At 42.1% G+C, this 14,211-nt stretch overlaps 1 protein-coding gene across 1 annotated transcript in view; it reads left to right on the top strand.

Annotated features, from left to right (window-relative positions):
• Positions 1-14,211, top strand: part of LOC126188503 (histone acetyltransferase type B catalytic subunit) — a 70,852-nt gene that overhangs the window by 41,549 nt on the left and 15,092 nt on the right. The window contains exons 5-7 of the mRNA XM_049930110.1: positions 6,371-6,506; positions 6,590-6,749; positions 6,831-7,042. Coding sequence (XP_049786067.1) covers positions 6,371-6,506; positions 6,590-6,749; positions 6,831-7,042 — 508 coding nt within the window. The remainder of the gene's footprint in view (positions 1-6,370; positions 6,507-6,589; positions 6,750-6,830; positions 7,043-14,211) is intronic.

Here is a 14,211-nt window from a genome sequence, read left to right as displayed (position 1 = left end):
AGTGTTTGCAGTATGTGGCCTTGCTCCATCTTGCATGAACCACTGCATGTTGAAGGGCAAGGCAGCAGCAAGAAGCTGTGGAATGAAGCTGTTGCGAAGCATGCTCAAATAATGCTAGCTGTTCAGTTTCTTCAAAGAAAAAGGATCCAATAAGTCCATGACTGGAAGTTGCTGCCCACGCTGTAATCCTCGGAGCATAATGTTGTCGTTCATGAAGCACTTGTGGGTTTTCAGTGGCCCAAAAGCGTACATTTTGTTTGTTAATCACACCGTCTAAACCAGAGGTTCCCAAACTTTTGTTTGTCACGCCCCCCTTCTGCCGAAAAGAAAACTTCTGTGCCGCCCCCCCTCCTCCCAAAAAAATATAGAGATTTTTATTAATTATCAAGAAACTATTGAAAAATTTGTAATTGTGACGTCATGTAACATGGTGGGCTGTTAATGTATCAGGTCGCAGTTATTACGTCATCAGTCTAGTCTAGTGATAAGCCACTCCTAAAGCAAAGAAAGTCCTTTGTAAACAATGAAAAATAGTTGCGACCTTTGCAGATTAGTGGATGCGGGCCATTATTTTAAGTTGAGTGTAGCTTATTACTTTCACTCATTATCAAAAATAGTCACTCAGTCAAGGTGTTAACGAACATTACTGATTTGTACGCCTATAGCGCTCCCCATTGTCATTGCGCATAGGTTGCCATTTATGTCAACGACGACAGTTACCGAACAGCGATAAAGGCCCAGTTCCCAGAACCAGACAAAAAATAAAAAAATAAGTTTTACGAAATAATTTTGCAGACTACACAGAACTTTAAAAAAATATGAATAAAACAACTTCCTTACCTTGATTACATTCCCTTGCTGCACACCACTTCTTCACCAGTATACGATTTTAGGACTACCCTTCGCTTGCCATATCTAGGATAAACTTTCGCTGTGTCTTCATCGAGAAGAAATACTATTATTAGTTGAAATAACATAGCACACGTAACATCAGAATCCATAAGGATCACACGCAGTATTTATATTTAAATCAGATTCACTATGATCATTTTATATTGTTTCTTCAAAATAGTATTTTGTAATTTTACAGTATTACCTACATGTAAGGAGAGTTAGGAGGAAAATAACAAGTTCTCTTATAATGTGACGTATTTATTATAAAAATATTATTTCCACACAAATATGGCAAGATACAAACAAATAAATCAATGTGAAGGATGAGCTTGCATATTTTTTACAAGATTTTGAATTCTTGGCTGAATAGTAGAAACTGCGCAACGTAAATCATTGGCAATACTGAGTTTGCTATTAAGCTTATTTTTTATCGCCATTAGCGCTGAAAATGCTCTTTCGCACAAATAAGTAAATACAGTTTCAGTGCTTGTTCTGCTGTGCTGGGATACACCGTGAGATATTTCACCCAAAATAAAGGCTTATCCATCTTCTCAGTCATACTTCGCTGCAGAATCATTTTTAATGTCTAAGACTTCCTCTTGTAGTCTGTCTGGCAACACATCCACGTCAACGTGAAATGGATCCGTTGCTAACCTAAAATAAATTTCATCATCACAACTGTTACGGAAGTATCGTTCGAATTCATCAATGAGGTGCTGCAAATGGTTCGATATTTTACTCTTATTATCAGTATCCTTAAAATCGTTTTGAAATCGGGCTTCTTCCAGGATTCCAAACAATCTGGGAAAGCAGGAATAATTGCAGGCTAAAATTTTACATTTCCATAGTTGCAACTTATCAGTAAATGCTTTGATGGCATCCCGATGAAAAATTGTTTGCCTCTTCACCTTGTAATTTCAAATTCAATGTGTTTAAAGATTCGAAAATATCTGACAGATAAGTCAATGCAACATGAACACCGTGCTTTCTAAATTCCATATACAATTCAGTTTGTTTCTTATTTTTCAAAAACTGCATCACTTGTCTCGAAGTTCAAATAAGCTTCCTAGCATATTTCCTTTTGAGAGCCAGTGTACTTCTGTACGAAATAAGTGTTTTATACTCTGCTCTCAAGGCTTCATAAAGAGCCGTAAATAACCTGGAATTTAGTGCACTCTTTTTAATATAATTCACCATTTTGATGCACAGTTTCAAGATATCATTGAGTTCCTTTGGAAGTGTCTTAGCTGCCAATGCTTGACGGTGTATTACACAGTGGATAGCAGTAACACCAGGGTTTTTTTTTCTCTGACCATCTGCACGAATCCTGAGTGACATCCAAGCATTGATAGGGCACCATCTGTGCATACGCCTATCAGTTTCTGCCATGATAACTCATTTTTACAAAAGAATTCAGAGACTGCTGCCATTATATGAATTGCTTTTGAAGTTGACTTTAACTCTGTAGAAAACAGCAACTCTTCTTTAATTGCTTCATTTTCTATATAGGGGACGAAAGCTAGCAGTTGGCAACAATTTGCAACATCGGTACTCTCGTCTAATGATATTGCGAAAAACTGTGATTGTTTGACGGCCATAACTAATTGATTTTGTATGTCTTCGGCCATATCACCAATCCGACGTTTCACAGTATTGTCAGAAAGCGGTATTTGTGAAAGTTTTTGTTTACTTTCTGATCCAAGAACAATATCAACAGCTTTCAACAAACAGGATTTGACTAGTGTCTCTCCGATAATGACTTTTCTTGGTCCTTGAAATAAGTAGCAATAACTCATACGAGGCTTCCAGTACCTTTTCTGATGTCTGAACGAAGGATCCAGCAGTGTCCAACTTCATTCGCTTCAAATTATCACATTTTGCAGCAAAAAATACCTTCAGCTTCTCTTTCAATGCACCATGCTTTGCCCACAAATCGTGTTCCAGACGAGGTGGTCTCATGGAATCATCGCTCAATACCTCATAGCAAATAACACATTGCGGCTGGTCAACACCATTTTTTTGTATAGAAGCAAAACCGTATTTGATATGATCATTATATTTACATTTTTTCATGACACTCATGATGAAGTAAAAAGAAAACAAGAAGTTAACAGTATAATTTCGCACTAACACTGATTTTACTGAGGCACAGCTGTGAAAGATTCAATGCGATTTCAGCAAAATCCAATACTTCAGATGTGTCAACAACTGCAAGATGCAATAAAGGAAAGCTACTGTCGTCTGTTGGCACCTCAGATGACTGCCTGTGAGGAGTGGGGTGAAGAACGGGGAAGCCCAGCCACAGCGCAGGTAGTCAGTGCACTGTCTGTCTGCAACCTGTTGGCCGAGCAGGGCTCTTGCTGGTTAGAAACGGGCTTTTCCCGGATTAGGGCGGAAGCAGCCCACAGGCACCCTAAGAATTTGCTACCTGTTCTGTGGTGCTGTTCTGAGCAGTGCAGCCTGGGGTTTTATGTGAAAATCGTTTTCGTGCCCCCTATCTTTCGTTACTTATAAATGAAACATTGTAAGTTTTGAGATAACATCAATGAATTGGTTGTCAAATTTCACAGTAATTAAGTAAGGTCATGGATACACCTCATACATCGCTGGAAACTGTGCACAGTGCCAAGCAGTTCTCTCTGTACTCGTGCCAAAAGAAGCCATCGTCGCAGCAAAGAACGTACACTAATTTCAAACGAAATTATGCCATATTTCAAAAAGGCAGAAAAAAATAACTGTTTTGTCAGATAAGTAATCCAAATGAAAGAGCTGTAGAAAAAAAAGAAAAAAAAAGAAAGAAAAATAGCCTCACTGATGGACTTCATTGTTTACCTAGCTGGGTTATGTTTCATTGTTAGTAGTCACGACAATGTTTCCAGAATAGCGTGAAGTACCCTGCTCAGAACGAACACTTGTACTAGTTTTGCATTCATGTCGTGCACATTTTTCTGGTGACAAAGGGCATAACCCTGGCGTCCAAATTACGAACCCGCCAGTTCGTTTGAAGCGTATACAGTCTATTAAAGTCACTGTAATCGTATCACATGGGGATCCGCGGGTTGACAGGGTAATAAAATGGCATTTTTGCAGTTACGCAGTATAAGTGATTATTACACTGATGAACATAGCCTACTATGGCTAAAAGTTATAACATGATTACGTTCAGTTCATGTGTTCAAATGTACGGAATAGTTAATACCTGACTTTTCTGTTTTCCAGTTGTCAGAAGTAGTTGTTTACAAATCTGATATATTAGAATTAATGCATATCGCCTTCGTAATTTTGAGAGTTTCTGTGTGTGACATTCTAAATGTGATCTTCAAAAGCTGTATGTTCTAGGATAGGTTATTGAGATAGGATTGTGGGAAGTGGGATGCAAAATGATTGCATTTAGCACCATAATCTATCATTAATACCCGCACATTCATTTTTATTAAAATATCGATATTAAAAAGAAATATTAGGTTTCGACCACTAACTCCACCCGCGCCCCCCCTTGCAACATCATCACGCCCCCCCCAGGGGGGCGCGCCCCCCAGTTTGGAAGCTCATGGTCTAAACGAAAATGCGCCTCGTCTGAAATCCAAACGTTGTTGAGAGTTTCTTCCCTATCCTCTGCCCACTGAGCAAACAGTAGTCTCTGCTGCTTGTGTTTTTCAGTTAGCTTCTGTGCACAGGTCATCTTGAATGGGTACATATGGAGGTCACTTTTAAGAATGTGTTGAATGGAGCGTCTGGATATTCCCAGTTGCACTGCTGCCTTTCTACAGGATTTCCCGGGACTTCTCTGTACAGCAACTCGTACTGCTTCAATGTTATGGTCTAAACGAAAATGCGCCTCGTCTGAAATCCAAACGTTGTTGAGTGTTTCTTCCCTATCCTCTGCCCACTGAGCAAACAGTAGTCTCTGCTGCTTGTGTTTTTCAGTTAGTTTCTGTGCACAGGTCATCTTGAATGGGTACATATGGAGGTCACTTTTAAGAATGTGTTGAATGGAGCGTCTGGATGTTCCCAGTTGCACTGCTGCCTTTCTACACGATTTCCCGGGACTTCTCTGTACAGCAACTCGTACTGCTTCAATGTTCTCCGGCGAACAAATAGGCTTAAGCTGAGGTCGCTTTGCTTCCAATACTGTTCCTTCCTGTGCAAATTTATCGTATAACCTGTGGATCGTCTTCTGGCAAGGGACCCATCGTGTGTTAAACTGTTGTCGAAAACGCCTGTGAGTCAAAACAAGGCTTCTCGCATTCGGGAAGACGATGGTTCAATCCCACGTCCGGCCATCCTGATTTAGGTTTTCCGTGATTTCCCTAAATCGCTCCAGGTAAATGCCAGGATGGTTCCTTTCAAAGGGCACGGCAGACTTCCTTCCCCGTCCTTCCCTAATCCGATGAGACCGATGACCTCGCTGTCTGGTCTCCTTCCCCAAAACAACCAACCAACCATCACAACAAGGCTTTTTGTTTCATGAAAAAGTAACACAATTGCCGATCGTTGCTGTGTCGTCAGTCTTCCATTGCCAGCCATTGCTACTTACTAGTCTCCTAGCGGCAGTATCGTGAATTACACATTTCATAACTCATTTGTTTTTCCAAGCTCTGCTGGTACTGCTGTGGAGATCCCAGCTGGATATCTAATGTGCGTCATAAATTGTGAAAGAAACAATTGGTAACACATTTTGTGCGCCACCCTGTAGTTGCCAAGCATGCCGCACAATGCGGTGCACTTGATTACTACTGCTTCATAGCCTTTGCCATCTGTTTGCTTTCCACCACCACCAGCTTTCCTGAATTGTGCAGTTGGAACTCTCCCTGCAATATATACTTTTTTCACGTAACCACCCTAGACTCAAACTTTACTAGTGTCTGCACTCTAATGCCTCTATGACCTTCCCTACTCCCATTCCAGCCTCACATACAACTTGCCTCTTCCCAGTGCACCTGCATAGTCCTTTTCTCTTCTCCGCTTCTACCCCATACCTGACACACTCCACTCCTGTAGCACAGCTATCCCATACTACACCTAACAATCTACTATCCTGTTCCTGCCACATCCCTGCACGCTCATACACGCGTAACTGCAGAACCTTCCTCCCATGTATCTCCCCATCCCCACTCCTCGCCAGTGCCGTACCTCACTACCCATCTCAGACAAGTTCGCCATTCACTTCAGTCAAGGTGCTTATAACACAGGTATGAAGTGACCATCTGCATGAGTTTACATGGTGTGTGTATGAATGTGTGCTTTTTTAAATCTGGAGGAGGACTTTGGGAGCTTAGTCTACTTTTAAATAGTGTATTTTTAAATGTGCCTGTTTGTTACTCAACGATTATCCTAATTCATATTGTTGTTGTTTATACTGTGTTACACGACAAGCTTTGCTGTTGTATGAAACTGTCATGCTATTAAGTACATATCTGTATCAAAAATATGGAATGAATAATTCTTTTTATCATCCAGACTGTTTTCTTTCCAGGCTGATGATGTACTGGAGAAAATGTCAAAAACCATCCCTCCTGGATATTATACAAATATAGATGATTTTTGTAGAGAGATTACAAAAGATTATGAATTTGTACCTTTGGGAACACTGAAGAAATCCTTCACAATTAGTAAGCTTATTGAATGTTTTTAATCTCTAGTTGCTTTTTCATGTTGTATGTATTATATAAAATAATTGTTTTTCTTTTTATAGATAAAGAAATATCTGAAAGAGTTTTTGAGGTATACGTTTGCGATGTGTTGGTACCAGGTTACCAGGATTACCATGAAAGATTACAAACATTTTTATTGTGGTACATTGATGCAGCTAGTTTAATTGATACTGATGATGATCACTGGAGAATGTTTGTAGTGTGAGTACAGCTGTCCTCAATGTTGTATCAGAATAATTTTGGATTTGTGTACTTATCTAAAAACAAGCATGACTGTTTCAGCTATGAAAAATATAAAATTGATGGCAGTGCCAGGTATGCTGTTGCTGGGTTTGCTACTGTGTATGAATTCTATGCTTACCCCAATAACATCAGGCCTCGTATTGGCCAGATGTTGATACTACCACCATTTCAAAGGCACGGGCTTGGCAGTCATTTATTGGAATGTATTTATGAATATTATGTACCTATGCAAGAGGTTGTGGACATTACAGGTAATGTTGTAACAACTGTTTTATATAAGAGAGGTGGAATATTTCTGATGTGTTAACTCATTTTTTATAAAATATTTTTTACGTAATGCCAAAGTGTTTCACAGCAGCTACCCTTGCTTTTGTCTGTTAAAGCAGAAAGTAAACTTGCAGAATATGAAACAAATTATTTTAAGCAGAATTAATATTTGAAACATTTGTTATCAATGTTCAAGCTTCACCTTCACACATTATTTATCGAAACTGATCAGTGGCTTGAGTTGTAAGATAGGATACGGATAAAAAAAATGTAATGCTAATTTATAGGTTTTGGTATTCAGAGTATAATGTTGATACTAAGTACCATGAGAAACTTCAACTATTTAATCTTTAGGCTATTAGAGTAATGAATTTTTAATGTCAACCTCTTACCATTTTAATGTTCTTATTCTTTTTGGTTGTTATACACCCACAGAAAATATTTGTGAAAGTTCTACTTCATGCAAGACAGCTATATTTTCCTATTTAATTCCTAGATATGTTTCATTGACTTCTGTGTTCCTTAAATAAGTTACTTTATTTTAGCAAGTAGTAGAAACTCCAGGTTGGAATATATGCAATGTAAGGAAAAGATAGATTGCTACTTACCTTAAAGATCACACGTTGAGTTGCAAACTGGTGCAATGAAGACACTTCCAGATAGCTTTCGGCCAAAGCCTTCATCAGAAAAGAAAATACATACACTTTCATTCACACAAGCAAGCACGCATCTCGCATCTCGCGCATGTGACCATGATCTCCTGCAGCTCGGACTGAAGTAAAACTGTCGTGCAGATCAGAAGCAGAAATCTGGAGGAGGGTGGGGAAGGGGAAGGGATAGCAGGACAAAGGTGGAGGAAGAGAAGAGGACTGTCTTTAGAGCTTGCAGGGACTAGACTGCCAACAGGCACAGTGTTGGGAGGCTGTGGAGCAGGGAGGTGGAAAAAGGAGGGGGAGAGGGAGTGAAAAGGGAGAGGAGCTGGGAAGGAGAAAGACAGGCAGATGTATTGGCAGAGGATGGTACACAAAAAAGGTGGGAGATGATAATAGGGAGGAGTAATAGGACAGAGGTTGCGGAGACAGTAGGTTACTGTAGGTTGAGGCTGGGTTAATTTCAGGAGTGGAGAATGTGTTGTAAGGATAACTCCCATCTGCACAGTTCAGAAAAGCTAGTGATGTAGGGGAGGATCTAGATGGCTCAGGTAGTGAAGCAGCCATTGACATAGAGCATATTATGTTTAGCTGCATGTTGTGCCACAAGTTGATCCACTTTGCTCGTGGCTACAATTACATGGTTTCCTTTTGTCCTGATGGACAAGTGGTTGGTAGTCATACCAATATAAAAAGCTGTGCAATGATTGCAGCACAGCCAGTGTATGCCATGACTGCTTTCACAAGTGGCTTGGGTTCTGATAGGATAGGATAAGCATATCAAAGGAGTAGAAGTGCTGGGTGGGTAATTGGACAGGTCTTGCACCTAGGTCTTCTGCAGGGAGGTGATCCCTGTGACAAGCGGTTGGGATTGAGAGTGACACAGGGCTGGACTAGGATATGGAGATAGAGTGGGTGAAGGAACACCGCTTGAGGAGAGGTGGGAAGCATTTTGAATAGGACACTTATGAAATAACATGATGATATGTAAGCAAAGCCCTGACGAAGGATGTGGTAAAAGTTGTTCCGGTCTGGAGTGGTAATGGCTGATCCTTTGTAGCTGGTCCTTGTGGGTGGTGGGGTGATTGGAGGTGGGGAAATGGCACAGGAGAGCTATTTGTGGACTAGATCTGAGGGATAGTGCCTGTCTGCGAAGGTATTAGAGAGACCCTCAGCATATTTAGGCAATGGAGTTCTTGTTCCTGCAGATACACTATTCTCAGGTGGCCAGGCTGTACGAGAGAGATTTTTTGATGTGGAAGGGATTACAGCTGTTGATGTGCAGGTATTGTTGGTGGGTTGTTACTGGTTGGTGGGTTTGTGGACAGAGGTGTGGATGGAGCCATTAGAGATGAAGTGGTCAATATCCAGGAAGGTATCATGCTGGTTTGAGGAGATCCAGGTGAAGTAGCGGGAGAGAAGGTGTTGAGGTTGTAGAAGAATGAAGATAGGGTGTCTTGGCAAGATCCAGGTGCAAGATCTGTCTGATCCATCCACTCAGCACTTTCTGTTAAAGTCTTGTCACAGGCTTATCCTACCCTATCGGAGGCTGGTCCACCTGTGAAAGCAGCTGCGTCATATACCAGCTCTGCTGCAGTCATGGTACAACTTTTTATATTGGTATCACTATCAACCAGCTGTCCACCAGGATGAGTGGCCACTCCCAAACTTTGGCCAAGAGCCAAGTAGAGCACCCTGTGGCACAAAATGCAGCTGAACATAACAGACTTGATTTCAGTAGCTAGTTCACTACTGGAACCGTCTGGATCTTCCCTTACACCACCAGCTTTTCTAAACTGCACTGGCATAAGTTACCCTTACAACACATTTTCTGCTCCCATAATTATCTCGGCCTCAATCTACAGTAACTCACTGTCCCCACACCCTCCACCCACATTTCCACCCCCTCTGTTCTATTCACATCTCAGATCCTTTTTGTCTGCCATCCTGTGCCAAACCACCTGCACTTATTTCCCCTTCTGCCCTTCTCCATGAAATGTGCTTGTTTGCATGAATATGTGTGCATGTTTCTTCCTTTTGTGACATAGTTTTTCCCAAAAGCTATTGTGTAAGTGTCGCTTTGTTGTGTCTGGCTGCATCTCAATGTGTTATCTTTACAGTGAGTAGCAATCTATCTTTTCCTTCTGTTGCTGTTGCGACAGCTGTTTCTGTGGATAGTGCCAAAGGGTGTAGTTTCACAGATTGACATGGTTCTTAGCACTTAAAATAGCTGTGGGAGTAATAAAACACAAACTGAAACAAAAATTGTAGGGTCACTTCAACACTTAAAACATCAGGCCTGCATTGTTACGTCTACATACTGTTTGGTTACGATAACTTGACGATTTCAGCAGTGCTTCCAGAAACATAGAAAATCGGACTACTTGAAAGATATTTGTTTGTCTCAGAGTGCTGCCAAAGTCAAGCTGCCTCTAGATGTGAAGTATTACAAAAGGCTTGTGTCTACTAGCAAGTAACTTAAGGAAACACTTGCTGAGGTGTTTACATTAGAACAAAAACTTACTCAAGTTACTTCGGGTCACTTGAATCAGTTTATTTCAGGAACTTGCTGCAAATACCTGTTGTGTACCAAGAAACATACTGTAGTTAATCAGAATCTTTGCTTAGATTGAAAACTTTGAGGATGTCATATGCAGATTTTTGAACATTTCTTGTCTATTGTATAGTCAAATATTTGATAACAGGAAACAAAAATGCGGCTTGGTATCTTACCAGGGGACTGCCTTTAATTACTCTTAGATTTTTACAACCAGTATTTACTACTTTTATCACAAACATAACTTAAAAAATCACCTAAAATGTAAAGACATCCGTACTGCCATTCTAATTTTCTTTGTGGTGAAACAAATTGATTGGTAAACTCATTTTGCACTTCCCTGACTGTTGGTGCTGGTTGTGTGGTTGGTGTGTGTGTGTGTGTGTGTGTGTGTGTGTGTGTTGGTGCTGGTTGTGTGTGTGTGTGTGTGTGTGTGTGTGTGTGTGTGTGTGTGTGTGTGTGTGTGTTTAGGGGTTCCAATGGTGCATTTGTTTCAGTTCATCCGTCTTCGTGTCATTCTCCTTTTTGACACACTTTTTTGAACTGGTACTGAACATGCACATCTGTAAGTGGGAGAAAAACAGGCACAAAATGACAAATTTAGCAAGTACTTAACATCAATATGCAAGAATCTAGACTAAATTTTCACCCTTCAGTAAAATGTGCACTAATTTGAAACTTCCTGACAAATTAAAACTGTGCTGCACCAGGACCTGAACTTGGCAACCCAGTCTGACACAGTCACGAAGCTTCATACAAGAAATTGGTTCGATTAACTTGCAAACTTCTTGAAGTTGACGAAACTAGTGGGTGTCAGCAGGAGGGGGAGGAGGGTTGAGATACGGTGGTTCCTAACATTCCACCCAGTTCTGTGATAGTGTGGATAATGTGTCAAAGCACAGCAGAATTCGATAGAATGCCTAATAAATATGCTTTCAGGATCACGATGGTAGAGTTGTTAAGAGACAGGCTATTAACTGAATTGATTCAATGAGGAAGGTTGAATTATTGTCTAAAATATTGGAAAATAAACCAGGCATGAAAGTGAAAGTGTACAGTGTGGATAAAATTGCTGAGAGCAAAGGCCACAAAGTAGTCTGTTTACTGCCCTGCAATTGCTATCAAATGCCATAGAATTTGCATGGGCCAAAATAAAAACACAATTTCAAGGAGAGCAACGTCACTGGTGACATGCTGAAGAAAATATAGCAGGATCTTGTTAATTGCTGCTTTCCTTTCAGTTACTGCACAGGACTGGCAAGATTACTGCAGGGAAGTATAGCAGCTGGAGTAAGAGTATCAGATCCAAAATTGAATAATGGGAATGGCATCGATGACGTTATCGGCACCATGCCCTCAAGTGGTGGTGGTGGTGGTGGTGGTGGTGGTGGTGGTGTCAGACATAAATGATACTGATCTTCAGTGAAGATCATTTGACAATTGTTTCAGGCATAGTTAATTCAGGGTGTCTACGACCTGGGACAACCTGGAGATCCGGGAAAAACCCGGGAATTTTTTAGAATTCCGGGAATTTTTCTGTCTTTTAGTTTTCTATTAAATTTTTGTAATTTTGCCTGGTAAGAATCGATACTCTAACAAAGGATATTACTGTATCCCCTGACTACAGAATAACACCTCAACAATAAAACATAAACGAGAGAAAAAACAAAAATACTTAAACGGCAAAGGAAATGTGCCATATACGACGACGACACGCAGTGCTCATGCAAGCGTGTGCCAATAGCAAAATGTGTCAAAGGCTTTAGGAAGACTATGCAGTGCTTCATAACAACAAATTGCCTCCGATGAGCATGAGGCAATTTACATTACATTCGTTTTAGCAGTTATGAGCGGGCTCATGCGCATGCGCAGTTGAGTTGCGTTTGAGCAGTAGATTCTCCCGCTTCTGGCTACAGCAATGTGGCTGTTGGCTGTGCAAGCAGTCGCAGCAAGCAGCTAGATTCTACCGGCAAAAGGGGACGCCAAATTCATACTCTTGAGGAAAAAAAGCTTGTTTCACAAAGCGCTTAGCATCCAGCGCATGTTGGTCTATCGATTATTGATATGATTTTGAAATGCACCCCTGTTGGTTTTTCAACATTTTTGTACACATTTTAAGTTGATTTCTGAATGAATCATAAGTTGATTTTTGAATGCGTGCATAGTGTACGTAATATCTCTCGTCAGGAGAATCCTCATCGCATCTAGAAATAAACATTCCGCAGACAAAAGGGGGCGGGGCTACTCGAGCTGAGCGGAGTAAAGCCGAACGGATGAATGCCAATCGCCGTCTGATTTTGTGGTTAGAGAGGGGCAGGCTGTCGAACCGGCTGAATGGGAGCAGGAGAGGCACCACAGGACATTTCAATTTCCACTGTCCTGCATATAGTTTGATGGCATCCATTACAAAATATACACGTTTAAATTCCACGGAGCGAAATACAGAGACGTATGATAGAAGAATGCTGTCTGAGGAGGCGTGGCACTGCACTTTGGCACACTTAAGACCAAACAACATGTCTTACATTTCCTCGAACACATATGTTTTATGTTTAAGATTTTTCTGGAAGATGTGCGCTACAAGATGAACATGTTTTTGAAAATTCGATTTTTTTTTTTTTTTTTAGTATTGACCTGGTAAGCAAATATCGTAGATCCGGGGCTGATGTGCAGAGCGGTCTGAGTTACAGTGGGCAGTCTCCATGTGACCCGTGTTTACATTTAGTGATTTTGCTGTTTCTCCTTCGTTTACCCCCCCCCCTGCGGGTCCGGGGTAAGAATAGGCCCGAGGTATTCCTGCCTGTCGTACGAGGCGACTAAAAGGAGTTTCAACCGTTTCGGCCTTCCATGTGATGGTCCCCCTTGGGGTTTGACCTCCATTTTTCAAAATTCTACAGAAGTACGAGCCTTTTGGGGAAGGACACCTTACGTGGTGTACCACTGGTCCTAAGTGCACTCAGACCTTGGCACTCAGCATTGCACCGGCGTTGTAACCATACCCACTATTACTCAAATTGGGCCTAAACGCCTTTTGGGTTGTCCAAGTTACGCCCATAGTGCGTCTCCATCTGCACCAGCGATCATGATGGACTTTCCATGGCACCAGAAATCCAGCACGGTAGCCAGCCCGTTGTGGTGGGGTCGTCATGTACCCTCTAGGTTGTAGCCCCCTGACAACACAGGGATCGTACTGCCGATACCTGAGCTGCACCCTCCACACGTCGACCAAGGAGTAGATGCCCGTCTCCTTGGGGCATCAGGACTCCCGGCAATGGTCATCCTGCCAGGTGGCCCTTGCTGCGGCTGGGTGGCGCCCGTGGGGAGAGCCCCTGGTCGGAGTGGGTGGTATCGGGGCGGACGTTTCGCAGATGAAACGTCACCACGTATCAGGTCACTCTGCGGCCAAATCTTTCAAAAGAAAACGTACCGTTTCTAGTTCTGGTTCTCCTGCCCTTTCCCCCTTGGCCACTCCATGGGAGGAGGGACAGGCCCGCCGGCTTGGAGCGAAGTACTTCCCCCGCTATTTGGTCTGTTCTCGAACCGATGGGGGGACATTCGCCACCTCCAAGCCCATGTTCTTTGTTCAGCACATTGAGGACATCTTCGGGGAAATCGAGGCTCTCAGCAAGATGCGTTCAGGGTCCGTTCTTATCAAGACCACCTCCGCCACACAGTCGGCAGCGCTCCAGGCGTGCGACCGCCTAGGGGACATCCCAGTCTCCATTGTCCCACATCTGGCACTAAATAGGACTAAATTGGAGCGAAGTACTTCCCTCGCTATTTGGTCTGTTCTCGAACCGATGGGGGGACATTCGCCACCTCCAAGCTCATGTTCTTTGTTCAGCACATTGAGGACATCTTCGGGGAAATCGAGGCTCTCAGCAAGATGCGTTCAGGGTCCGTTCTTATCAAGACCACCTCCGCCACACAGTCGGCGGCGCTCCAG

Source organism: Schistocerca cancellata, chromosome 1 (assembly GCF_023864275.1).
Source record: "Schistocerca cancellata isolate TAMUIC-IGC-003103 chromosome 1, iqSchCanc2.1, whole genome shotgun sequence".
Classification (NCBI taxonomy): Eukaryota; Metazoa; Arthropoda; class Insecta; order Orthoptera; family Acrididae; genus Schistocerca; species Schistocerca cancellata.
This window is presented reverse-complemented; position numbering and strand designations above follow the sequence as displayed.